At 49.6% G+C, this 26216-nt stretch overlaps 9 protein-coding genes across 11 annotated transcripts; 4 read left to right on the forward strand and 5 right to left on the reverse strand.

Moving 5' to 3' along the window:
* Positions 1–63: 63 nt before the first annotated feature.
* Positions 64–1593, forward strand: LOC132256598 (E3 ubiquitin-protein ligase RNF220-like). 2 transcript variants are annotated; one of them, XM_059753103.1, is made up of 3 exons: positions 64–167; positions 265–661; positions 723–1593. In XM_059753103.1, the coding sequence occupies exons 2-3, from the start codon at positions 269–271 to the stop codon at positions 1491–1493; spliced, it is 1164 nt and encodes a 387-aa protein (XP_059609086.1). In that variant the 5' UTR covers positions 64–167; positions 265–268; the 3' UTR covers positions 1494–1593. The 2 variants fall into 2 exon arrangements, with proteins under 2 accessions (XP_059609086.1, XP_059609085.1); XM_059753102.1 differs by having other exon boundaries at positions 74–167; positions 239–661.
* On the forward strand, positions 1577–2832 carry LOC132256599 (calcium-binding and coiled-coil domain-containing protein 1). Its single transcript, XM_059753105.1, has 3 exons — positions 1577–1770; positions 1827–1902; positions 1966–2832. The coding sequence occupies exons 1-3, from the start codon at positions 1577–1579 to the stop codon at positions 2830–2832; spliced, it is 1137 nt and encodes a 378-aa protein (XP_059609088.1).
* A 53-nt stretch (positions 2833–2885) lies between these two features.
* Positions 2886–4512, reverse strand: LOC132256595 (uridine 5'-monophosphate synthase). The gene is made up of 2 exons (XM_059753099.1): positions 4249–4512; positions 2886–4175 (listed from the first exon to the last, which is right to left on the reverse strand). The coding sequence occupies exons 1-2, from the start codon at positions 4387–4389 to the stop codon at positions 2886–2888; spliced, it is 1431 nt and encodes a 476-aa protein (XP_059609082.1). The 5' UTR covers positions 4390–4512.
* Positions 4513–4550: 38 nt separating this feature from the next.
* On the reverse strand, positions 4551–6950 carry LOC132256593 (ATP-binding cassette sub-family G member 1-like). Its single transcript, XM_059753097.1, has 6 exons — positions 6752–6950; positions 6200–6684; positions 5801–6137; positions 5466–5596; positions 5225–5393; positions 4551–5157 (listed from the first exon to the last, which is right to left on the reverse strand). Exons 1-6 carry the CDS (start codon positions 6843–6845, stop codon positions 4553–4555), a joined length of 1821 nt encoding a protein of 606 aa, XP_059609080.1. The 5' UTR covers positions 6846–6950; the 3' UTR covers positions 4551–4552.
* A 497-nt stretch (positions 6951–7447) lies between these two features.
* LOC132256304 (UPF0235 protein C15orf40 homolog) lies at positions 7448–8049 on the forward strand. Its single transcript, XM_059752642.1, has one exon. The coding sequence runs from the start codon at positions 7586–7588 to the stop codon at positions 8021–8023; it is 438 nt and encodes a 145-aa protein (XP_059608625.1). The 5' UTR covers positions 7448–7585; the 3' UTR covers positions 8024–8049.
* A 127-nt stretch (positions 8050–8176) lies between these two features.
* LOC132256300 (Golgi-specific brefeldin A-resistance guanine nucleotide exchange factor 1) lies at positions 8177–14439 on the reverse strand. Of its 2 annotated transcripts, XM_059752637.1 has the most exons (7): positions 14116–14439; positions 13852–14050; positions 12352–13791; positions 9150–12287; positions 8948–9093; positions 8812–8848; positions 8584–8695 (listed from the first exon to the last, which is right to left on the reverse strand). In XM_059752637.1, exons 1-6 carry the CDS (start codon positions 14218–14220, stop codon positions 8813–8815), a joined length of 5064 nt encoding a protein of 1687 aa, XP_059608620.1. In that variant the 5' UTR covers positions 14221–14439; the 3' UTR covers positions 8584–8695; position 8812. The 2 variants fall into 2 exon arrangements, with proteins under 2 accessions (XP_059608618.1, XP_059608620.1); XM_059752635.1 differs by lacking the exon at positions 8812–8848 and having other exon boundaries at positions 8177–8695.
* A 68-nt stretch (positions 14440–14507) lies between these two features.
* LOC132256302 (caprin homolog) lies at positions 14508–18848 on the forward strand. Its single transcript, XM_059752639.1, has 4 exons — positions 14508–14870; positions 15098–15280; positions 15345–16317; positions 16690–18848. Exons 1-4 carry the CDS (start codon positions 14745–14747, stop codon positions 17520–17522), a joined length of 2115 nt encoding a protein of 704 aa, XP_059608622.1. The 5' UTR covers positions 14508–14744; the 3' UTR covers positions 17523–18848.
* A 115-nt stretch (positions 18849–18963) lies between these two features.
* LOC132256301 (mediator of RNA polymerase II transcription subunit 1) lies at positions 18964–24751 on the reverse strand. Its single transcript, XM_059752638.1, has 4 exons — positions 24565–24751; positions 24341–24480; positions 21256–24274; positions 18964–20399 (listed from the first exon to the last, which is right to left on the reverse strand). The coding sequence occupies exons 1-4, from the start codon at positions 24581–24583 to the stop codon at positions 19255–19257; spliced, it is 4323 nt and encodes a 1440-aa protein (XP_059608621.1). The 5' UTR covers positions 24584–24751; the 3' UTR covers positions 18964–19254.
* Positions 24752–24835: 84 nt separating this feature from the next.
* Positions 24836–26123, reverse strand: LOC132256303 (oocyte zinc finger protein XlCOF26-like). Its single transcript, XM_059752640.1, has 2 exons — positions 25898–26123; positions 24836–25832 (listed from the first exon to the last, which is right to left on the reverse strand). Exons 1-2 carry the CDS (start codon positions 26051–26053, stop codon positions 24879–24881), a joined length of 1110 nt encoding a protein of 369 aa, XP_059608623.1. The 5' UTR covers positions 26054–26123; the 3' UTR covers positions 24836–24878.
* Positions 26124–26216: the final 93 nt, after the last annotated feature.

The raw sequence follows: 26216 nt of genomic DNA on the forward strand, positions 1-26216 counted from the left end.
ATTGACAAGTGTGATTTTTAGAACAGTGGGGCGGCATGCAAACCGGGTTGTGCTAAAACTTCCCCTTGTTTTTAGACAAGTTCCGTCAAAGTGCAGCAAAAAGTGGCCTCAAAACATACAAATTATTGTGTATCTGTTTTTAATCCGTATTATCTCTCTGTACAGCCGTAAGTAATTAGCAATTTCCACCCAAAATATCCACACTCGGATGCTAAACCGTCCAAATTTATCACTATAGAGAACCTTTTGTGTGATTTCACGCAGCAAAATGTCCTTCGAAGTCAAGACCCTGACGAAGCCCGAGAAAACGGATGTGGAGTGCTCAGGATGCTCGAGCAGTGCCACGGAAGAGGGTCGAGGCTTCCGCGTGCGGAAGCGACTGTCTGAGCCAATGTGTTGTCCCATCTGTAGCTGTACAGTGCGTCCCATGGAGATTGATCAGCACTTCGCCCTGGAGGTGGACCGGCTGGACAAACTCTCCAGCCAGCGGAGCAGGAAGCTCCCCGGACAGCAGAATCATGCCTGTGGTGCGAGCACATCGAGTGGCAGCTCCTCTGTCCAGTCGCCAAGTGGCTCCAGCTCGTCTGCCGGGAATTCCACAGGGGAGTCCGCTTGGGGAACGTATCAGAAAATCAAGAGCAATCGACAGACAAGACTGAAGGTCAGTGGATGGTGTGGGGCAGGCGTGGAGGATGTCTAATGGGGCGTTATTTTGTTTTCAGATGAAATCCAAGAAGCGGAAACTGGAGCATTCCTGCCCGATTTGTGACAAATCCATTCCCGGCACCGAAGACATCAACGTTCACGTGGAGGCGTGCCTGAAGAAGAGTCGCCAGGGCAGGAATTCCGTGTCCGGCAGCAATTCTAGTGATGACGACAGCATCGATATCGATGGGGAGTTTTTTGAGGAGTACGAATTCGCGGGACAGACGAGAATCCGAGCCACTAGCATGGTTGAGGGTGGCTTGGGAGCTGCTGGTGTGGGCACAGTTGTGACCAAGGAGAATCCAGACGAGGACGACGAGGATTTGAATGTGGATGGCGATGATACGCAAGTCTATGGACCGTCGCAGTACTCAGAGAAGGATGTCATTCCGCCGCCGTCGAGTTTGTCGAGTGAGGAGGAGAATGGAGAGTATCTCCGGCGTCTGGTCACTGGTTCTAGCTCACGCGTGATCAGTCCGGATCCGCCAGAGCTGGAGAAGGTGGACGAGATGTCACCTTATCCCACTCCAGAGGCGAAGAACATAGGGAAACCCCATGAAATCACAATTGAAGCGCTGAAGCAGAAGATTCTGGAGTTCGAGCGTGGCAGCAGGAATAAGTGTAAGTGTCTCATCTGCCTGGATGAATTCCGGGTGCCCGTGGTGTCCATCTCCTGCTGGCACGTGCACTGCGAGGAGTGCTGGCTCAGGACGCTGGGCGCCAGGAAGCTCTGTCCGCAGTGCAACATGATCACATCTCCATCGGATCTGCGACGAATTTACCTCTAAAACATTTTTATCATACCTGACATTCTCAATCCTATGAAATACATCGTCTTTTATATACGAACATCTGTGAGCCTTGAGCTTGAATGTCTTCAGGAATGCGTTCGTTGTCCAGGAAACGCGTCAACAATTTTTTTTTCTGGATATTGGCAAAAATGTTTGGGTGCGATGGAAAGGCTAAGAAGACTCCTCTGCCCCGAATTGTGGCCCCCTCGAATGTCCCAGTGTCTCGTGTGGTGCTCCACAAAGTCCACTCCAAGCCAGAATTGGGAAAATTTATGTAAGTAGAGAATTTACAGCTGAAAAAGTTGCCTAAAGACGCAATTAATTCCTTAGTTATTCACACAAATGGACGGATCTGGAGGAATCCCTGAAGCTGAGGAATTTCCACGTGGAAGATGTAGCTGTAGAGGTGAGTTTCCCGCTCATATTTGTGGCCATAATGATTCTTGATGTTATCTTCCCTCCTGTCCAGGTGAGTCGTCAGCAGGATGACATGCGAAAGAGCGCCCAGAAGCAGAGAAATCTCAACAGTGCGCGAATGGGGAAGATTTATCAGGATCAGAAGACGACTAGGAGTAAATGTCTCACGCTCAATGACTTCCTGCGAGTGTGTCAGGAGAGGGAGTCAGTGGCTGAGCGTCTGGAATCTGAGGAGATGCGCAAACAGGAGAAATATGCCCAGGAAATTGAGAGTCTAACGGCGAAAATAGCCGAAATGAGGGCTTTTAAGGGTGATTTGGAGGGGAAAGTGCAAGAATTGCAGCCCTTCGAGAAGGCTGTGGAACTCGCAGCTGAAGATTCCACCCAATTCTCCTCACCTGACGACTTGATGTCCATCTGCGATGCCTTCTTTCACGCTCAGCGAGAGATTTCCATGATTGAGAAGGAGAAATTGCGGGAAATTGACAATTTGAAGAGGAATCTCGTGAGAATCACTGGAGATTCAGTCGCCACGATTCTGGGATACATAAATCGCTTGTCTGAGCTGGAGCAGAATTGTCTGCGGCTCAAGCAGAACTCCCTGAGGTGGGAGAGAGTCCTGAAGACGACCAAGGATTTCATAGCTGAGGAGAATTTTGAGGCTCAACGCATTCAGGAGTCCATCAAGCACTTGCACAAACTTCTGTTCGCTCGCCATGGAAGGCAACACTTCAGAGATAAAGTGTCGTCGTTGGAGAAGCAACTCGAGGAGATTCGGCAGGAGGTGAAAATCCTCAAGTTGATCGTTCAGACTTCGCACGAACACATTGAGAAGGGACAGAAGAGCTTGGCTGGAGAGCTGGGAACCAGCACAGCTTTGGCACTTCTCAAGATTGGCAAGATTTCCCATCACAAGTAGTGTATTTTATTGCTTGAAAAAAAGGGGAATTATTCAGCAGGAATGTTAGGATTTCAGTGGATCCTCTTGGAATATGCGTCCCAGAGAGTGGTGCGATAGATTTCTGCCGCACTCACGGCATCCTTCGCCTCGTAAATGCCTCTCCCGACCACAGCAATGTCGCCTCCAAGTTCTCCCATCACCTTTGCTGGTGTGTTGTACTGCTGCCCGAGGCCATCGCCGGTTCCCTCAATCTTCACGCCCGGCGTCAGTTGAATGACGCCCGGATGGGCTTTGAGAAGACTTCCGTCTTGGCACACGAAACCCGTGAGGAAGTCTTCAAAGCCCTCAGTGAGCTTCACAGCGTCCTGGGCATAGGCAGAAGTGGTGAGAGCGCCGGCAGAGCTGAGCTGCGCCAGGATGAACATTCCCCGCTTCTCTTCTGTGCCCTTCATCACCTTCCGCAGGCCCTGAAGGATGCCAGGACCCGGAAGAGCATGCACAGTGACCACATCAGCCCAAGAAGACACCTCATACACGCCATCCTGATACTGACTCTCCACAACACTGCCGATATCGGCAAATTTGCGATCCTCCATCAGCAGGAATCGATGCTTCTGCGCCAATTGCTTGAGTGACGCTATGAAGTCCTTTGAGAAGTCCTTGATTATGTCCACGTGGAGCTTCAGGAGGCAGAGGAAGGGACCAACTTCGGCGGCTAGATTGAGAATGTCTGCAGTCTTCGTGAGGTCAGCTGCCAGGCAGAGATTGGATTGCTTCGTCTGCATCAGTCTAAAGAGCTCCTTTGCCACAGGATTCTTCGCCAGAGTAGCTCTCTCAGCAAAAGACATCTTCAGCCGATCAACTGGAGCTTCAGCTACAGCAGCTGATGGTGGGAATCTGTTCTCTTCAATGTACTTCAGCACAGACTGGACAGTTTCTTCCTGAAGTTTTCCCGCCTTGTGCAGAATGTCCAGGAATGAGGACATCGTGTAGAGAGAGAAGCTCTCGATACCTTTCTCAGCCAGTCTGGTCTTGCCTCCCTGCTCTCTGTCGATGATCACCAGGGCTGTGGTCACGAGCAGACCCTCAGCCTTCAAATCGTCAGCTGTTTCCAAGACACTTCCGCCTGACGTGATGATGTCTTCAACAATTAGGCAGTTTTCCTCGCGCTCAAAGTGTCCCTCAATCAGCTTCTTCGTCCCATAGTCCTTCTTCTCCTTCCGACGCATCAGCATAGTGAGATTGGACTCCCAGCAGACACCAGTGGCCACAGGAAGGGCAGTGTAAGGCACTCCGCAGACGTATTTGGCATCGATTTCCTCTCTCTTGATAACCTCAATCAGCAGATTCACCAAGGATTTCTGAACACCCGAGAACAAGGTACGATTAACACACTATCTTCCGGGTCATTCTCCACATCCCCATGTGCCTCACCATGACTCCTGTGTAGCTCACGATGACCCTCAAGTCGAAGTAAACAGGTGACATTCGACCGGTCTTCAGCTTGAACTCCCCGAACTTCACGGCACCAATCTCGTGCAATTTCAGTGCCACCTCCTTAAGTTGCGTCTCCATTTTGTCCCAAATATACTCCCGGGGAATGTGAAGAGAAAGAAAAACACGAAAATTCTGAAGAAAATGCAATATGGAAAAAAGCACGTGTCGCACAGATTGTTGACACACACAAACACGCGCGCAGAAACTTAACGACGCGGCGCTGAGATTTCAAAAGCTTCAGCTACACTGTAAACTTTCTTATTTTCATCCTCAACACGATATAAAGTAAAATCTTGAACAGGACAATCCACACGAGAATCCCAAGCAGATCTAACGTGTAAGTGTTCTCCTTCATGTCCATCATCTCGAGGATCTTCGGCACTGATCTGAAGTAGCAGAACACCTGATGGCAGTCGAGACTCTTGCGTCCGAAGCCGTAAATTGCCTGAAAGGATCCCTCGAAGATGTATCTGAAGAATGGGATGAAGGTCAGTGGCTGCAGCAGAGATGGTAATTCGCTGTAGTGAATAAAGTAGCCGCAGAAGACGATCAGAGGCATTCCGAAGGCGGGCATCATGAAAACTGCCACTTGAGTGCTGAATTGAGCGCCAACCGCGAGTCCGGAAAAGAGGGAAATAATCGTGGTGAGGACGTAAATGTTGGCAAACAGGAGGAATCTCTCGAGCTCCATTGGTTGATTTGTGATGTAGTAAACAGGAAGAAGAGTGGCAAAAGTTGAGATCATCAAGCACGGAAGTTCAGCCACGATTTTGGAGTAGAAATACGGAAAAAATCCGTACCAATTATTCAAGTATTCCCTGTAGAATATTCTGGATTCCACTGGATCTGAATGATTTAAAACCACAATGAAAATACATTCAAGAACACACCAAATAAAAGCATTACGACTCACAAAGCAGGACATATTGGATAGAATTCCCGAAGAAAATAAACATGATAATGAAGAATAGAAGAGAAATATTTGCCGAAACCTTCGCACCATCATTGCCAATATTGTAGAAAATGCCACCAATCAGCAAACCAACAAAAAGATGCGTTGCTATCTTAAGTTGTGTAATAATCTGCAAGAAAAAGAACCACGATTGAAGTGACTTTTGTTACACACGAAGCAATAAAAAAAATCTTTTGCTTACACTTTCTCGCGCGATGCAAATGAAAGATCTCTTGAGTAGGATGGAAAATTGTCTCCATTGAGAAATTGCGTTCTTTCCGTCATGATTGTTGGGATTGCTTGATAAAATTGGAGTTTTTTGGAGCATTTGACCTAGAAATAGAAATGGATATTTAATAGCGTTGCCTGACAATAAAAATTGATTCTAAAAATAAATTAGTTATCATCGAGATTTATCAAGAGATACGCATTTAATGAAGAAAAGACAGAAGATAGAAATATAATTGTATACAATGCAAGTGAAATAAAATATGATAGTAATTATTTATTATTCAACAAACGATTAAATCTACTCACTTCTCTCAGAGAGCTCTCGGTTATCTTGACAATTTCCGTCCTGGACATCACTGGGAGCCTTTCGGATGCTCTTCTGGATCAGAGCATTGAGATTTCCTGGTCGCTCACCAGCGGCGATTTCCAGGGCGAAATCCGCCCTATTGTAGTACAGAGGACATTCGAAGCCAGATTCCTGGAAACTTCCCACCATTTTCTCCACAGATCCACTGTAGATGCACTGCCCATTGGAGATCACATAGAGATCGTCGAAGAACTCAAGAAGTCGCGATGAAGGCTGATGAATCACACAAACGATCGTTCTGCCGGCTCGTGCCAAATCTCTCAGGTGAGAAACAACCTTTGACCAAAGAGAAGTTTGAGATGTGATTTGAGATTGAAGCTGAAGAGCAGCATATTTACCTGAACTGCTGACACGCTGTCCAAGCCACTTGTTGGCTCATCCAAGAACATGACTGGCGGATTTGTGAGTAATTCAACGCCAATTGAGAGACGTTTGCATTCGCCACCAGACAATTTATCCACATGAGTATTGGCATTTCTATCCAATCCCAAGATGTTCAGCACATGATGGACAATCTTCAGTTTCTCCTTCTCACTCACTTTCGCTGGAAGTTTCAGTTCAGCGGCGAATTTTAATGTTTCATTTGCCGTCAATTTGCTGTGCAAGGCAAATTCTTGCAGAATATAGCATGATTTCCTCCTAAATTCATTTACACTGCAAATTTGGCCATTTATCAAAATCTCACCCTCGTCAAAGGTGGTTTTGAAGCCAGAAATAATGTTCATGAGGGAACTTTTGCCCGCTCCCGAAGGACCCATAATTGCACACATTCTTCCTGCCTCGAACTTCCCTGACAATCCTTTGAGAATTTCCGTTTTAACATCTGCAACTCACAAGAATTAATTTTTCGAATGATAATTCGATAGATAAATGATAAAATATGAGTTTACCTCTCTTACGTGTACAAACAGAATAGCATATGTTGAGAAACTCAATATTTATCGCCTCACTTTCACTAACAATATTGCCGTTTTCCGGACTCATGATGAACAGCGGAATCGTGTGACTCGTGTGGCTTCACTCGTGAGTGCTCACGAGTCACTGGTACTTTGGTTTCTTGTACAGTTCGCAAGCTCGCATCGAAAGTTATGCTGAAGAGAGGGAAGAGAGAGAGAGAAAGTAAGAGAGCGGTGACGTAGCATGCGAAAGAGTAAATTGATGTTTCTGCAACGAGTCAGAACACCAATTGTATTTATAGAAGGGTAATTATTATGATAATTGCGCTTTACACACTCACTATATTAATTCAAATGCAACATCGATTGAGGCACTTTTCCAGTTTTAAGTTTTTAGATGTCTCTTTCGTTAGATTCTTGAAATGTCAATTTTGCAACCGAGAATATGAAGCTCTTGGATGTTGAGGAAGCAGAACAGAAAACCGATAAAGCGCGCAAGCTCAATTTGCATTCAACCAACACACTTTCTCATTTAACACAATACATTTTCAAAACTGCAATACTGCGAAGAAAACACTAGGAAGTTGAAAAGAGCGGGAATTCCCACCATTCTTCCATTCGGTGTCGATCAGTATCGATGAAAAATTACCCCGTAATGGGACAAAACTTAACGAAAGTCGCACTTATCGCGAGGCGGCCGAGAACTGAACAGCTGGGTTTGTTTACAATTTGACGTGCTTTCAGAAAGTGTAAATTTTCCAGAATTTCTTTATTTTTCTCTGGAAAATATCAGAAAATGTGTAGTGAATTTGAATGACATGAATTTTCATGATCGGCAGAATATCTTGGAATCTACAGAAATTTAACAGCCTCGCCAGTATGTCGTCCAAAGCCAAGAAGTCTCAGAAAAAGGGCTCTTCCTGTGACCAGGAAGCCCAGAACACCAGCCAGCAAAGCTGTCCAGTGACCACAGACAAGAATGGCTGCATTTGCATTCGAGTGAATGCAAAACCAGGCGCGAAACACAGTCAAATCACGGATATTGGTGAAGATGGTGTCGGAATTCAGATCTCAGCTCCTCCTGTCGAGGGTCAGGCCAACACGGAACTTCTCAAGTACCTGGCGGACATTCTTCCTGTCCGCAAGAGCGATGTGAGTCTCGACAGGGGCTCAAAGTCCCGCCAGAAGGTCGTCATTTTGGCCAAGGGCAGCACAAGTGTCGAGGAAGTTCTGAGAATTCTGGGAAAAGAAGCCGAATCCCGATAATAAAAAGCACCAGTTCTACCACAAAATGATTAGTTTGATTTATTATGTCCAATTCGTCCAATAATTTACTCAATAATACAGTATAACATAATAAAATTAAAAATCTAGCAACAGATAAATTGCATGACTCGACGATTCCGGGCGAGAGACCCTCTAGGGCCCCCCGAAGAACACCTCGGACCCCGGCGGAATGACTCCGGTGTCGTTGCCAAAGTAGTTGGCCGATTGGAATACATTGGACTCCCTGGAGCTACCCTCAGAGCCCAGGACTCTCGTCTCCGGCCGCTCTTGTCGCTCCTGCGACGGCGGCGGCGCCTCAGCCTCACCCTGCAGCGTCAGATTGTAGGGATTCTTTACGTAGTCACTGTAGATGTCCGTCTCAGATTGCATGTTCTGCGGCTGCACGAAGACTGGCGCAAAGCTCTGGGCGATGTTCGGTGGCACCTTCGTGAGGCTGGGATACTGATTGCCGGCCAGCAAGTGACTTAGCGGCACTCCGGGCTCCGCAAGTGGCGGACTCGGGGTCACGGGCAGCTCAATCACGTTCGAGAAGTCAGGATTGACAAAGGGCTGACTGTCCTGCGCCACCTGAGGTGGAGTCACTGGCTGTTGCAGGGAAGGCGCCTTGGGCACAAGGATGGGAACTGGGGCCGCCGTCACTGTTGGACATGCCTGAAAAGGAAACAAAGCCCCAAATTACTCAGGTTTTTTGAATTCACAAATTAAAAGAAGAAAAAGAAGGGATTTTCTTTTAAGAAGCAATTCCAGGAGTAAAGCTCCAATTTTACCTCAATCTCTAGGAAAATTAGGGCTCCTCGGGACCAGCTTTGCATAACGAAAGAGAGTCACAGGCCAATTATAAGCTTTAGAGGCTCCGAAAGCAAGCTTTTCCGAATGCTTTCACTTAAAACTACCGACACTCACCCGTCCAACGAGGAGGGGAATCGCTGGCGGAGGCGCTTCCTGGTTCAGCACCGGCGGCTGGAGGATGATGCTGGTCTTCGGCGGAGTAGGAATACTGTCCACCGGACTCTGCTGAAGAGGCTGAACATTTGTGGCAGCTGGAATAGCTGAAAGATTCACTGATTAGTTGAGGAGAACAGTATTGACTGTGAAAGAGACTCACTATCATCCCTAAACAGCTCCTCCTTGAGGTGCGGCAGGAAGAGGGAAATGCGCGACCAGGTGACGTCCCAGAGTGGAGCATGAGACACACCATCGGCAGCGTGAAACACTCTCACGGAGTGCATCACGAGCAGCATATTCTTCAGACTCTCCAGCATCGCCTCGTGCAGCATGTCTGATCCCACCTTCATGAAGCGCTCAATGTAGTCCAGAATCTCCAGCCACAGCTCAGCGAAGCCCACCAGGCCGATGAGTGGCGTGAGATGGTGCAGGAAGACCTTCGACATGATCGTCGCCGTCCTCATGCGGCTCTCCTCCAGTAGGCTGGGATCGCTGGGCGCTGGACATTCCGCCAGGAGGTCCGACAGGAGTGGAAAGAGCACCTGCTTGAAGCATCCCGCCCACTCTGGGCCGCTCAATGTCTGCAGATCGTGCACCAGCAGAGCTCGCTGGAGACACGTGATGGCACTCGTGCGCACTTGCCGGCGTTGATCTGTGGCCAATCTGGCGATGCCCTGAAGCAGTGGACACCATCCCTGCGCCCACAAGGCTCCGCCATGCGGCAGAACGCCACCCTCTTCGGCCCACCAGCGGAAGATCTGCGCCGTCCGCGTGTGCAGAGTGTGCATGAGATCCAGCAACTGGATAGCTATGGTTGGATACCTCTCGGGCATCTCTTCCTCCTCACTATCCGTGCTCTCATCGCGCTTCCTGTCCCTCCGCGCCGCTGCCTTCTTCGCCTTCGCCTTCAGCGTCTTCTGCCCGCCATTCAACGATGCCTCGACAAAGGTTCTCATGCACCTCACGCAGCTTTCGAAGTTGTACGGCGTGATGTGCGCCACATTCCTCACAATGAACGCCAAACTGTCCCAGCACTTCACCAGCGCCACCGGACTGTGCTCCACCAGCTTGCACGTGTAGGCCAACGTGTTGATGGGCGACAGAGGCCTCGCCATCTGCACATCAGCCGCATCCTTGTTCACCAGAATCCAGTTCTCTGCACTCGTGGGACTGATCAGAGGCGTGCTGGTCGTGGACAACTGCCCACTCTTTCCCACCTCGGAGTCTGATGTGTAGCCACGATCCGGAAGCCCCGAATCATCCTCACTGCTCAGCGCTCCATCGGACTTCGTGCCATTCACCGCATTTGATGCCTCTTCAAACTCCACCAGCACTGCTCCCGCTCCCACACACTCCAGCAGTGTGAAGATAATCGCCCAATCGGCCTCTGTGTGGATATTCTGAGCACTTGTCTTCAGCAACTCATAGATTCCCGTCGAGATTTGCCTGGAGATGCGGAAAATCACACGTGGTTTCAGTGTAAGAATACTCTTCAGACTCTGCAAGACGACTGGACAAAGTTCCTCATTCCTCATCAGATAGATAGCCAACTTCAGAATGGCTACAATGGTGCGATTCAGCAGATAATCATAGCCACACTTTGCCGCACCGATCAGGAGTTGATAAAGTGGCTCCCGACACGATTCCCACAGTGGCAGCAATCTGTCTCTGTTGTGGATCAGAATACGCACAGAGAGCTCCATGAGGAACACCGTGACATCCTCAGGATATGACACACCCACAGACTTGTGACTCTCTGGCGGTTTGATGCACCCAAAGAGACACTTGAGAAGCTCCTGCAGTGACTCAAACTGCAGAAACTTCGACTCCGTGATGATCTGATCCACTTGACACTCCTTGGTGCACTTCCTGGACACCTTTATGATCTCCTGCTCCTCGTAAGACGGCTGTCGCTGGCTATCCGAGCTGAGATACGAGTACAGACTGCTGAGGAGGCCAGCATCTGACTTCACCAGCTGCGGTTTCGCATGCACCAGAGCCACACGTCCTGACGCCTCACAGAAGTCCTCCACCTCCATCAATCCTTTCGGCAGGAGCTTCAGCTTGAACAGCTGCGCCATAGCGTCCAGGATATTCTTCCAACTCTCCCTCATCGTGTCTCCGTGCTCGTGCACCAGCCCAAAGGTGCACTTCAGCGCCAATTGCGCCTTCACATTCTGCCCGAAAGCCACACTCGTTCCAATCTCATTGGCATCCTCCGGCACACTGATCAGCGTGGTGAACTTGCACAGTGTGAGCACGAGGGCGTCAAAATCCTCGTGCAGACTGTAGTGCGCAGAGATGTTCGCCGAAGCTGAGAATCCACGAATGGCGCGCTGATTGATGCTGGGATCGCTGGATTTGTCAAACATGAAGCTCAGTGCCGCCAATGTTGGTCCCCACACAATCCTGAACAGCTCTCTATCGTGTGCGGCTCCTGCCACATGGTGGAACTGCCCATCGCGGCCACAGCCACGCCTCAGCAACACCTTCCACAAGTAGTTCTCCCTCACAATGCCCGTCTGCTCGGCCGGCATGACAATCTCCTCGCTCTTGATCGAATTGTACACACTGACCAGCATCTCCTGATCGAAATCCAGATTGCCATTCAGTCCCCTCAGGTTCTTCAGAAAGTCATCCACCGTCATGGGTATGTTCAATCGCTTGGCATTGTAGTTATGCTGATCCATGTTCAGCATTATGATCGCATACGCCAGCCTAAAGGCCGCATCGGTGTTGGCAAAAGGCTCTCCATTGCACTGATGCCAATGATCAGCAAAGTGCTCCATCACCAGAAAGATCAGCGGCGCCTCACCCGGCAATCTGAACGTCTCCAAGTACAATCTCAGCGCCTGATCAATTCGCAAATTTGTAAAGTCAAAGGACTTGACAAATGTCTCCAGAATCTTACTCTCCACATTCTTCTTCTTGCTTATGTATTCGCCAATCATCTTCTTGTCCAGTCCCGAATTCTCGCGCAAGAAGTGCGCCACTTCCCTCGGATCCAGCACAGGATTCAGCAATCCATTCTCCTGCAGATACAGAATTCCCTTCTCAGGACGCGAATTGAACAGCTCCGTTCCCTGGGACAGAATCCGCTTCTTATTCTTCAACTTCGCCAACTGATCGTGACTCACGGGTGCATCTTCTTCACAGTTGCGATGATATCGCTCCAGCTGAGACAAATTAATGTAGTTACTGATGTTCTCCACCTCCACAGCTGAACTCTCGGCTCCACTCTGATTCACATCGCTCTCAATCACAATCCTCTCGCAGCTGGAATTGTTTCTCGAGTGTCCTGAAAAGAGGAATTGCTGTGAAAATCCATAATTATGACTTTATGAAGGAAAAATCTGTCTTACTCGAAACTGTAGTTGTATTTCCCGCCTTCGTGGCCACGCAGTTCCTCTTGATGGCCTCCAGAATCGTCAGCAGGGCGTCCAGGGAGAGAATGTGAGTGCTGTGGATGGCCTGAGTGGCGGACAGACTGTTCTTCGACAGGAGCTTTGTGATGTCCTCAAAGAGATTCGTGCAGTAAAGATCACAGTCGAAATTGATGTACAACTCCGCCACGAATCCCGGAATGCGCCACAGTTGCAGCATATTGTCCAGGGCCAGCTCCTTAATCTCGTACGGCATCCGTGGATTCTCGCTGCCGATGATTTCCGCCAATTTGGTCAGATAGAACTCCAGCTGAAACTTCAGGTGACCTCTGAGGGATTCAAAGAGCAGGAAGCACACCTGCAGATCCGCCGCAAAGATGGTGAGACGCTCAGTGTTGAGCAGAGCAAACAGATTCCTGCACATGTCATCCCGCACGAGCACCAGAAGAGAATCATAGTTCCCAATACTGTCAGCGCCAATCTCCAGAGCGACTGTCAGGAGATTTAGGCCCATGTGCATCATAATGTCGGTGTTCTGTTTGTCCAGCGGATTGCAGAGTGAGATGAGGAAGCGAAACAGCTCCCGAATGCACGGTAGTCCATATGGGAGAAGGACTGTCGTGATGCTGCGCTGTTGAGTGAATCTCACACCCACAGAATTCACATATTCCTCACGGGATTTCACAGTTTTTCCCTCATCCGGTTCATCTTCCACATCAGCTTCGCATTCGACACTCTCATGACGATTCAGTGGCATCTTTTCCTCATCCAGAGACTCAGTCTCTTTCCCATTCTCTCCCTCAGCGACTACTTCCGGCGTCTCAGGATCTTCTGGACGCTTTGGGGTTTGAATAAGGGACGAAATTGGCGTCTCGGCAATCTTCCCTCGCATGTCCACGATATTCCCAGCAGGAGTGGCCGGTGTGGTGGCCAGAGGCGGTGGTTTCAGTGTCATTCCTGTGGGACTAATGGGCTCCTGCTCACCTTCTTCGGCTTTCAAGGCAGTGACTTTAGGAATCTTCGGCACTGTCTTGCTCTTCCTCTTCTTCTGGCCACCGTCACTGCCCGCGATCATCTTCAGCTTCTTCGCCAGATTGAAGGGCTGCCGATCCTCTACAAATTGCGGCAGACGCATGAACAGGAGCAAGACCATGTCTCTCAGAGCTTGCTCGGCTGTTCTCCTCAGCAGCTCATTGAGTCGTGGCTCAAAACAGATCCGAAAGCAGCTCAGCATCACCTCGCACACACTCTCATTGGTCAAAGCACTGCCCTCGGGGCTCAGCATCAGTGTGCGCAGCACCTGGACGATCTTCATAAGCACCACACCGTCAGAAGCCTGGTCAGTGCCTACGAATCTCGCATGGGTCACGGCATCCGCGATGTTTTCCACAGTTGTGGCAATATGAACGTGCGTGGGATCTGCAAGAAACACCAGAGATGAATAAGCCTGATCTCCCAGAAGCCTGGACAAAGGCTCACCAATCAGTCCGTAAGAGAGAAATTTATTAACAGCCGACAGGGCCAAACTTGTCACTGGACCAGTGGTTTCCTCCGACTTGATGATGTCCAGAAAGGGGCTCAGGAACACATTGGGGTCGATCAGGCGCAAATCCTCACTCTGAATGAGGATGTTCTTCAGCTCGTGCAGTGGCTTCAGCAGACCGTCTTGCTCCTCATCCTGCAAAAGTGACACGTCAAGTTAGGGCGCTGCGCTGCGTGTCCGCGAAAGTCGATGGGGCTCACCTGGTAGGAATTGCTGCCACTCCAGCGCGCCCCACGTCTCATGGCTGTTGTCAGGGTGGACAATTCGCCCCTGACCACGAAAATCCCATTACCTGGTGGGGCCATTTTTCCACCTCACTTTTCACACTTTTTCACCAACTTTTCACGCACAATTTTTATCACTGCACACACTTCAGACTCCTACATGTTAGAATTTCTCGGAATTTCACCTTTTTACACGATTTATCTGGGGAAATCCTGCAATAAAACTCCGCAAAGCAACACACTTTTCCCACGAACTTCCAACTCAGCGACGTGCAAGAACGAGATGGCAGTATGCTGTGACAGCATGTCAGAGAAAACTGCGATTTTGTCAATTTGAGAAAAAGCGAGATAATTTGAGGGAGTATCATCTAATTAACCATCTACAGACACTTGAGGGCATCAATTTTCAATCTTCTGTGGGCATAGTGATCAGGAAAAAGACAAGAAATCAAGCGAAAAGACACTTCGTGGGACTTTTCGCACTTACAGCATTTCACGTGCAGACAACGCTTTATTGGGCAGCGAGTGTCAGTTCGTGTCAACATCTGTCGGACATTTTTTGCGTTTACGGCACGTTTTAGTGGAGATTTTCCGTGGGAAATAAGATGCCTTCCTGTGCAAAAATAGAGAAACGCGCCTCCGCCGAGGTGCAATTGGTGGACAATGGTGCTCCCATTCGCCAAGTGATTGTGGCGGTGGAGCACAAGATTCGCAACTTGGAGAAGAGGAAGGTTTGTACATTTTGCGATTCCGCCCTCTTGGAGCGCGTCCCCAACAAAACCAAACACTCCACAGAGTCCCCAGCTATTATGTTGCGGAGTGTGTTTGTGGGCAGTGGTGGAATTTTCTTCCCTGAGTCGCTTGGGTTTCTTTGTCCGCCTTGGACGCCATATTAACATGTGCCTTCCGGGTGTTTTTTCTACCGTTCCCACAAGCTGTTTGGTTGTTTGGCTTGCAGGGCAAGTTGGAGTCTTATCGGGATTTGCAGAAGTCGGGCAAGGACTTGACCACGGACCAGAAGATCGCCGTCTCCAAGTACGATGAAGTCACACAGTGTCTGGACTTTGCCAGGGAGCTCTTCAAGCAGGTCCACGCGATCTCGGCCATGTGGGACAAGGATCAGAAGAAAGTGGCCAGGAAGGTGAGGATGTGTGGAGTGGAGAACCCGGCCGAATGTCTGCCTTACAAGTGTGTCTCTCTTGCAGGAAACTGCCAATCGCATCCAGAATGAGGTGACGAAGGTGAAGGAAGTGCTGATAATTCAGGACACACTGGAGAATCTCCGTGATGAGCAGGCGCGTGAGGACTTCCTCACGGGCTCGAATGGGGCGGCAAAGCTGGAGAAGAAGGAGTTGGATCTGCTGGACAAGCTGTACGACAATTCAACGGTGAAGCGCGTGCCCGGATCCAATCTCGAAAGCTACCTGGCGTGCGCCCAGAAGGCGGCCGATCACCTCATCTCCACGGTGGATGGGAAGCCAAAGTCCTTCTGCGATACAAACTACGAGCGCGTCCGCAACATTCTGCAGGTGGTGCAAAATTCTGGCTACTTTGACAAACAGTTTGCAGGCACGGACAAGGACAAGCCCGGAGTGGATGAGGTGGTGAAGAATGGTGTGGAGAGTCCGACGGCGGTGGTGGAGGAGGAGGAGCCGCCGAAGGTGGAGGAGAAGCCCATGACACAGCCAGCTCAGCCGCTGCCTCCAGCCGCGCTGCCCCAGACGGCGGCGCCTCTGGTGCCGCAAATGCTGATGCCACAGCCCATCACGACCATCATCCCGGCGTCTGTGATGAGCACGGTCACGCCGCCGCTGGTGGGCATGGCCAGTCCCCTGATGAATGCCGAACACATGCGCGCCATGGAGCAGAACTACTTCAAGCACCAGAAGCAGTACATGCAGCAGATGAGGCCCATCTCTGACATCATCGGCGGCAGCACCTACTTCTTCCTCCAGGACTCCGAGCTGGACTCACCGGATGTGATCACGTCCGTGGCGCCGCCCGTCACGGTGCCGCCGGCCCACATGCAACCGCCGGCCGTGCCCATCGCCACGCAGACCTTCACCAATCAGAACTTTCCCATGGTGGCGCCGCAGAATGTCTATCCGGGCATGAAGCCGCCGACCGTCGTCAATGCACCACTCACAGCCAATCCTCCGCCTCCGGAACATCTCGCAGGTGAGCGAAAATTCTGTGGAATTCTATTCAGGCAGCGCACATACATTAATGGCGCTGTCAATGGGAATGCTTTTGAATGGCATTCCTTTGAAAGCTGCTTTGTGGGTGAATCTTTGGGTCAAGGGAAATTCACTGAATCGTTCTCAACTTGCTGTATTGCTAGGTAGAAATTATCTTTGGAAGGCAGCAAATTGGGTCACTTGCTATGGAATTTCACAACTCAAGCACTTCTAATGCGGACTTTAGGAAGTTAGTCAGTCAGAAATTAATTGGTGAAAGAGAAAAAGGACAAGAAGGAATGCTTTTAGGAACTTCTTTGGGAGATTAAACAAATTCATAGACATCTTCAATCTCTCTCTCTCTCTCTTTCAGCCGCTGTTCATATTCCTGGCTTTGCAGCAACTCGTCCATTGCCGCCGGCGAACGCGGGTTCTCAGCCAGTTCAACCCGTGCCGGCTGGGGGCGCCATTTCGCCGGCTCATGGACAACAGGGTCAGCAATTCGCAGCTGAGAATCGATCTGTCATGATACAGCCGCCGAGTCAGCCGGTGATGCCGAGTGTGGCTCAGCCAGAAAAGCCAGCGCCGCCCAGTCGACAGGAGGAGCCGGCGGCGGCGGTGGAGGAGCAGCAGCTGACGATCAGCGAGTGGAAGCCGGAGGAGAGTGCGGCGGTGACGAAGAAGGCGCCGCCGGAGGAGAGCACCGACTGGGCGGAGCAGGTTGTGGAGCCGAGCAAGGAGTGGAATCCGGCGGACTCGGCTGGCGGCGACAACCAGTTCGGCGGCTCGTGGCAGGCGGAGGGAAGTCAGTCGGGCGGATACAACAGCCGCCGCGGCTATGCGACAGGACATCCGCGTCGTCGAGGCGTGCACAACATGGGCTACAGATCGGGCAGGCCGAGTGGCAACGGCGGCGGCTTCCACCAGAACGGCGGTGGTGCCAATCGCTCAGGCGGCGGCAGCGGCGGCGGCACATTCTATCGCAACAATGACCCCAACTACTACCAAAATCAGAACGGCGGCGGAGGCTTCCACAACGGCGGCGGGAATGGCGGCAGCACCTTCAAGGGCCGCTCGGCGCGCTCGTCGATGGGACCTCGCGGTGAGCGCAGCCACTCGAACAGACGCGACAATAGGCCCTCGCGTCCCGCCGGCGGCTACCAGGGGCCGACGAGGAGCGCCACCGCGGCGGCACAGAATGACTAAGCGGCCGCGTGAGTATTTTCGTCTCTTCACGTACTTTCTACTATCATTTCATTACTTCTGCGGCTCTGATAACGTCTCACGAAGGGACGAACGGCGGCCCAGTGTGGCGTCCACGCGCCCAATCGCTATCCCTGTTTTCAACTGGAATTCTCATTCTAATGGAGTTCAATAATGAAAATTAACCGAGTATTATAATCCCATTTCGTTATGTTTTTTTTTCCATAAAATCCCACAGCAAATATATTTAAAGGAGGAAATGAACTTTGATGAATTATAATGTCAGAGGAGAAATGCAAAATTGATGAATCACAATTTTGAATTCTTCTGTTTGAAGATTCTCTAAGAAATATGACTCTTTCTGTATAATTTATAAAATAAAAAAAGGAGAAGAGAAAATTATATATTTTTTTGGTTCTCTAATTGGCTCGATAGGCGTTTTTTCTTTCACTTTATTTGCATATTAACACTCCACTCAATGTATTTGCATGATTGAAGAAAAAAAATGTTTCATTGAGGTTTTTCGCAGGAACTTTCCATAAAGTTCAGATCATAGATATTTGTGTAGGTGAAAAACAATTAGCAAAACTGTATGTTGAGCATCATTAGCATAAGTGTGTCAAATTGTGCCAATTATAATGCCTAAATCTACAGCCAAATCCTATTAAATTTTTTCAGCTTGAGCCGTCGTCATTAAATTTCAGGCTTGTATTCTAAATGAATTCAAATGCTTCTTCGGCGAATCAATCCAAAATCTTGCATATAATTCGTCTCATCTTTGTAGTTTCACTATTTATAATAAAAAAAAAATGGTGAATTTGAAACTTTTGAATATTTTGCACAAATCAGTCAATTGAATTCTCTTGGAAATTCTCAGTGAGATATTGTAGAATCTCTGGTAGGTGGAGTGTTAATTGTTTTCTTTCTTTTCTTGGACCTTAAAATCAAGTTTTTAAATGCTACTTCACTACGAATAGGAGCGTGTTTTAGCTGAGTTCGGGGAGACAAGCAATTGACTATATATAGCAACAGTTACAATGAATTGACAAAAGGAATTGCTTTCACACAAGGCATAATGAGGTGTTATAAATCATGTAATAGAAAAAAAGACGGCATTTCTCCAATAGCATTGAAGATTGACATTTAATTTTCTATCTAGCTCTTTTTTGGAAATGAAGAATAAATAAAAGGTTACAAAAGAATGACACAAAATGCTGGCTTTATTGAGCTTCAATCTGTGAACTTTTTTGCACCCCAGGAGAAAAAGAAAAAAAACACTTTTGGGTATGTGATTGATTAAAATTAATATATTTCAATACTAAATACGGCGATTACAGCGAGGAATACAGCAAACAAAAGGAGAAAATCTCATTTTTTGAAATTGTTCTTGTGAATCAATTGATAGAAGAAGAAAAAATAATAATAATTTAGAGGAGGGTAAAAAAAAATGTGTGTTTGTTCTACAAGACAATTCATAACGTCAAGATTCGCTTCAACTGGAGAGTCTTTTCAAGATTCTATCCTCATCTCTCAATTCTCCAAAAAAATATGGACATCTCTATTTCTCTCTCTCTCTCTCTTCCTCTCGTCACGCTTCCATCACTCTTCGGCCACGCTCACTCCTAAATAGCATATTTTGTACTTTATAACTTATGTGTGAAACGCTTGTGTGCCGCGCCGCGGCGAAACTCAGGCTGATCTCGAGCACGAGGCATGTGGACTGGGAGGCGGAGTGTCATTTGCCACTGATGCCCACCAGCGCCTCGTCCATCAGCTCGTCGTCTGTGATGCACGGCGAGCCCGAGTGGGGCGACGGGATGACGAGCGGCGACGGAACTGGCGACTTGACGATGTGCAGCGAAACGCTAGGCGACGGCGGGAAGGTGGAAATGGAGGAGGAAGTCTTCGTGGGCGGCGGAGGAGCGCGTGTGGAGAAGTCCAGTGCTCCGGAGTCGCCAGAGGAGGCCTGAACGGGTGTCGGCGGTGCCGAAGGAGGGCGCATTGTGGCCAGCGGTGAGTTCGTGGAGTCCTTCGTGAGGCTCGACTTGCTCGAATCATGAGCCGGAGAGTCCGCAGAAGAGCGCGAAATGGCCACTGGCGAGGGAAAGGGCGACGCTACGAGGGATGTGGGTGTTGAGGGATTAGATCGCACGCCAGTGTCGCGATTCAGTGAATCCTGACTCAGACTCTTGCCCAGAGAAATCTCAGAGCTGAAGACACCGCCGTACTTCGGCGACGAGCCCGTGTTGCCGCCGCCCGAGGCGCTCGTGCCGAAGGGATACTTGCCGGGCATGTCCTTAGTCAGATACTCAGCCAGCATCTTCGTTACACCCCCACTGACGCCTTGGAAGCTGCCAGAGCCACTGTTGCTGCCCGTGGGCGAGGCCATCATCTGCGGAATGGGCGTCGTGGGCGCCGAAGACGACGATGCCGGCCGCATCTCCTTCTTCACCTCATCCGTGGACGCCGACCTGGCGGACAGCTTGGGAATCTGAAACTTCTTGTCCAGCGCCTTCATGAAACCCTCAATTGTCGTTCCGCCGAACGCAAGCTTCTTCACTGCGTCCGCCTCTCGATTGGCCTGCAGGAAGACACTCTCGAAAGTGTTCCTGGACGGCGCCTTTGACTTCTCAGCGCGCTTTCCCGCCTCAGAGCCATGATTCACTGAACTGGCCTTGGACAGATCGCTGCCTGAGCTCGTCTTGGTGAAGCCACCCCCATTCCCACCGCCCTTAGACGAGCTGGACAAGCTGCCGGAAGAGTTGGACTTCTGGAAGGTCGGTCGACTGGAGTCTGACGCGCCAGATGATTTCGACGTGGCGGAGGAGTTTTGCTGGGATTTCTTCGACGCTGGGCCACTGTTGACGCCAGGTTTCAGACCTGCAAAGACGTTGAGAGTCAACCAGACTCCTCCTCAGCATCTCCACATGCACCAAAACCTCATGCTTCTTCAGATTTCGCAAATTCCCAGAAATTCCCGTGATTTAACCCTCTCCGTGTTCAAGAATAAAAAACATCACATCAAAGTCTGTTTAAAGGCGTTTTCAACACAGAAAACTTACCTAACAGAGAAAATGATTTAAATTTGACAAACAGACTATTTTTTTCATTAGTTTTTAGTGTCGAACAAGAGCGTGAGTTGAGTATTAAACATGAGCAAAGAAGGGAATTAAAAAAAAATCTAGCTTTTGCAATCTAGGCAGAACTGAAATTCTATGAGAAGATAAAGTTTGCAAACCAACAATTAAGATTTACCTTCTTTAAAGCAACTAAATTACTTTATTTATCACTTCTAAATGACCAGAAGAAGTTTATTTTTGAAAAGTCTGACTATTATTTGAAAAAAAGGAAGAATCAAACGAATGCTTTGGATAAAATTGGATCAATTTCAATCAATTCTTCAACACTACCATCTACAAATTAGATCTTCTTCTCATCATTCCAATAAGAAAAGACCCTTTGATAAGCATCAGAATAAGAGTTTTCCTACTTTCAATGAGGATCAATCATCAATTTTCGAGAGATTTTTGGCGAGGAAAGAGGCTCTAAAGGGGTTAACACAAGAGTCCTATGTTAGAAAGGCAAAGAAAGTCAGAGTCAAAAGTGCTTTTATTCTACAAAAGATGAAAAAAAAAACGTCAAGAGAGGAACAAGCACCATGAATTAACCTCTAGAAACAGTCTCATGCACTAAATTCCTTTTGTACCATCTACAGAGGAAGAGATTGAAAATTCACCTGTGTGGGTTTTGGGTGAATTGGATCCACTGCCGCCACCGGAACTCGCGCTCAGACCCAACTTCGAGTCGCTGGTCTTTGGCGAGGACTCCTTGTTGCGCGTCTTGTTGATGGTGATCTTCATACCGTCCAGACTCGGCTTCACCATGTACGATGACGATGTGGGCGACACGCCGTCCCCCTTCGGCGGTGATTTCTCCTTCGGCTCGTCCGTCTGATTCTGCGCCAGCTTCAGCTTGTCAATCACCGCACTGAGGCCCAAACCTTTGCGGTTCTTCGTCTGACTTGGCGGCGAGGACTTGTTGAGATCCTGCAAACCCGCCGCGTCCATGCCAGACAGCTGAAAGGCCGAACTGAGATCGATCTGCTTCAGCTTCACCGACGACGCCTTCATCTTCGGACTGTCGCTGCGGCTGGACTTCTTCTCGCTTCTCTCCTTGTCCCGCGACGATGCGCCAGAAGACGAAGAGCTGGAAGACTTCTTCTCACCACCACCACTCTTGCCACTCGGCGAGCTCGTGGCAGACTTGAGAGCCGACATGCTCGGCTTCCCAGATCCCGTGCCACTGCTGTGTTTGGGCGACGCCGATGAATATTGCTTGGGACTCTGCAATCCCGAATGTTTGGGACTCGATTGCTTCGGCGACGACGACGAGAATTTCCTTAGCAATCCCGAAGGCGACAGCGGCGCCCCATCGGACCCCTTTATGCTTACACTCACTGGCTTATTAAGAGCATCCGGTGGTCCCATTGGGCTGTCTTCCCTCTTCCTCTTCTTCTTCTTCTCCAGTTTCCGCTCGTCGGACGACTTTGAGGAGCTCTTGGATGACGACGACGAAGACTTCTTCTCCTTGGGCGCACTCGATGCATTGATGGGCGTTATTGTGATGCTAGACGAGAGATTCTGCGTCGCTCCCAGCGGAATAATCTCAATTCCTGGCCTCCTGTCCAGACCAATGCCAGCCAGAACTGAACTAAAGTTCGTCGACGGAGCCGTGGAGATGGGCGTGATACTCACAAATGGTGGCATCAGGCTCTTCTCACCACTCTCATCGCGGGAGCGCTTCTTCTTCTTGCCCCCATCGCCACTCTCAGTCTCCGCCTCGCCATCCGACGTGCCATCGAGCTCGCGCGACGGACTGATGTTGAAGGACGTCGCCTCCACGTCGGACTTCCAGCTGGACGCCGTGACTCCACCGTCAGCCAATTCAGCGCCCAAAGAGTTGGAGTCACTGTTGCTGCCGCTCCCACTCATCTCGTCCAGCACATTACTCTTTGGGCTCTTCCAAAAATCCTCCTCCACGCGTCGCTTCTTCGTACTCTTCCCACTCCCGTCACTCGCCGTGACCACCTGAAAAGCTCCCGCCTCACTCAGCGCCTCCGCCGCCACTTCGGCGTCAAACACATCCAAATCCGTCTCGCCAAATCCACTCGCGCCATCCTCAGCGGCATCCTCATCGCCCACAGCATCTTCCGCCTCTTCAGTCGCCCCTTCGTCCGAGAACAGCGATCTGCTGACGTTGGACGCTGGTTTGGAGTCTGAAGACTTACTGAAGTCATTCGAAACACTCCCATTTCGACTGCCCGGATCACCGGAGCCGAGCGCAAGACTAAAATTCCCCTGATCGAAGCCCCTCTGGCCCTGAAGAGTACTCTCTTGCTCCCATGCCTTGAGCAAGGCGCGCATTGTTACGGGAATTGACAATGTCTTCTGTGCCACGCGACTTAATTTGCCACTCAAACTGTCATAAGTCCTGCCAGGAGCAAAGATGCGACACTGAATATTCATCACGTCCGTGAGATTGAACTCCACCGTGGCCATTGACTCGTCATACGGATGCTCCAGAGACACAATGAGGTGCTGACAAGAGAGAGCACTCACTTCAAACACCGTGGTGCTGTCCGGATCGTGACGACTGTTGGCCCGAATGCAGCTGGAGATGAAAGTGTTGAATAGCGCTTGTTGGCGCAGGAGTTTGATGATCTTGGGCACGTGCATGGGTTCCGTGAAGGGAACACTGGCGACAACAATTCCCTTCAGCGAGTCACCCTCAGTGAGGAAATAGCAGTGATTCTGGTCCGGCAATGTGACAAACATGCCTTTAGAACCGCCCACAGGTTCGCCATCGATCGCCTCGCCAGCGATTAGGCCCAGCAGGGGCTCCGCCGCGGTGGGATCAGGACCAAAAGACAGCTCGGTGATCTGCGTCAGCTGTTGCACCAGCGACAACGTCATGGGCATCTTCTTGTTCAGCGTCAGCACGAAGCTGGCGGGCAGCATGGTGGAGTTGAGTGTGCCAAGAGGTGCGTAAACAGGTCCTCCGTCCTGTGCCACTGTGAGGATCGACTGAATCTGCAGCTTATTGGCCGCCGAAGCCTCCAGATTCACCGTCACACTTGTTCCCAGCTTTCGCGAGTGAATGCCATCCACTGTGAGAGGCGTCAGAGTCTTCGCTTCGGCATCCAACAGCTCATAAGGCGACACGAAGTACGTCAACTTCATTGAATGACCGCCGCGTCTCTTCTGCACCACACCAATGGCAGATTGCAGGAGCAGAGCCGTGGGATCCTTGTAGAAACTCTGCAGCTTGTACAGATTATACAGATCGGTTTCCAGTGCTTGCAGCGCCACGAAGGCTTTGCTCTTGATCTTGGGCTCAGCGTTGAGTTGATAAATGGACGCCAAGCCCTCAAGTTGAGTGGTGAAGTCCGCGAAATCTCCATTCACCAAACAATTCACCAATTCACTGCAGGATTGCTGCTCAATCTTGCACTCATGATGCACCTTCACGTCCTGCACAGCTCCATTGGCGTCCAGCACGATCTCCAAGTAGAACATGTCTGAGGAGATGAATAGTCCTGACGAGTCCTCCATGAATTTCAGTCCCAGTTGCCGCGTGAGACTCTCCAGACGCTCCACAAGGCCCTGACGCGTGGTCACTTTTATGCAGTGCTGCATACTGTCCAAGCACTTCTGCAGATTCGCCTTCTCCACGGCATCCAGTGCATACCGCTTCTCCTGCAAGTCACCACAAATCAGTCAATCATCTGCCAGAAGACTCCCCGGAATCCATCAGAGACTCACCAACAATGCCATCCGAACAGACTTGGCCAGTTCTGGAAATGACTTATTGGACGCCTTCGACCGCAAACGCTCCATCAGCAGCTCCAGCTGCCACTTCTTGTTCTTCTCCCCCACACTATTCATGGCCAGGGGAGGCTTTCCTGTGGCAAATGAGGGTGGCACAATTAGAAAGGCGCCCCATCAGTGACATGTCAAAAGCCCACGCGCTTTTCCAGTCAACTCACCGCTCATCTTAGAGGTCATCGTGACTTTTCCAACACTACACCTCACCAGCTAGTCTTCCTGAACACATTTGGCATGAAAGATGCTCGTGATGATGCAGAAATGAAAGAAATATGCACTGAAAACCTCACACGCACTTCATTTTCTCACCCAAAAAAAACACACTCGCGCTGTCATCAGACAGCGCCACTGGTGACAGGGATCACAATCAAAACTCACAGCATTCAACTTGAATATATGGAATTCCAGTGAAACTAAAAACATAAGCTTTTCATTGAAAATATACTTTTCTTTTGGACAATTCATGATACATTTCCTATATATGACCCTTCACAGTAACTCGCATGCCTGACAATGGGAATCCCATCTCAGATTCCGTGTCAGTGGCTGATCCACTGAGCAGAACAGGAGAGTAATCCAGCTCCAAACAGTTTCCTTCATTCTTCAGCAGCATTTTCTCCACTTCTGGAGGTGCTGACACGCCCGCGAGCATGGAAGCCATAGAGATCCTTGATTTTCCTGCATCTTTTCTCCTATTTCTTGGTCTCTGTGGCGCTTGGCGAGGCTTTTTTGGCTCTTTTGAGTGAATTTTCGTGATGTGCTCCTTCAGCCTTCGGTTGGTGGACAGAGTAGCTTGGCACACATTGCAGGAGAACTTCTTATTCTCATGAACTGTGTGAATGTGAGCAGCGAGATTAGATTTCCGGCTGTACTCGCGGTCGCACAAGTCACAAATGAAGCTAGGCTGTTGTTCTCTGGGCAGATGAGTGACTTCATGACTCCTCAGGCGGCCCTTCGTGTGGAATTCCTTATCGCAAGAAGCACATTTGAACACCTTCTGATGCTCTCGTCGACGATGAGTCACCAATTCCGTCCAGTTGTTGACTTTCACTTCGCACTGAGGACACTTGAGTTGTCGATGAACCACTCCATGAGATTTGAAAGCCTTCAGATTGAGAAATCCTTTACCACAAACGTCACAGACGTGAGGAAACTGTCCAGTGTGCTGCATTCGATGCCTCCTCAACTGATCCTTCCTCCTGAACACCTCCTGACAGTCCAAGCAGCTAAACACCCGAGGATTCTCATGTTTCTTCCTAAAATGCCTCATCATATTGCTCCTAGTGGTGAAGATCATCGTGCAATCAGGCACTGAGCAGGAAATCTCTTCCGGACCAATGGTTTCATGAGAAGCTTTCACATGTCGTCTTAGATGGTCAGTGATTATGTAGCTTTTGGTGCATCCCTCCACTTCGCAGGTGTATTTTTTCTACAATTGACAACGATTTACTAGAAAAACGGGGGCGCCTGGAGGGACTTTTTTTTTTTACTCACAATTCCAGTATGACTGAAGAAGTGCCGGTCAAATTCATTTTCACGCCGGAATCCTCTCTTGCATCCCTCCCAGGGACAAGTGTAGTTAATCCTAGACTTCCTGGGTATCTGTTCTGCCTCTGTGTCTGAGGTTTCCGTCAATTGGGGACTCCCCATGGCCACAAAACTACACAGCAGATGAGAAACCTCGTGTTGTAAACAAATCACACACGTTTTCTAACCTCAAAGGCCAGCTGCACCATCTAGCGGCTGGAATGGTTTCATCATTCGTTCCAGAATTTTAATGATTAATGTTTAAACGCCCAACCCTTTAAAGACC

Source organism: Phlebotomus argentipes, unplaced genomic scaffold (assembly GCF_947086385.1).
Source record: "Phlebotomus argentipes unplaced genomic scaffold, Phlebotomus argentipes genome assembly contig_5, whole genome shotgun sequence".
NCBI lineage: Eukaryota > Metazoa > Arthropoda > Insecta > Diptera > Psychodidae > Phlebotomus > Phlebotomus argentipes.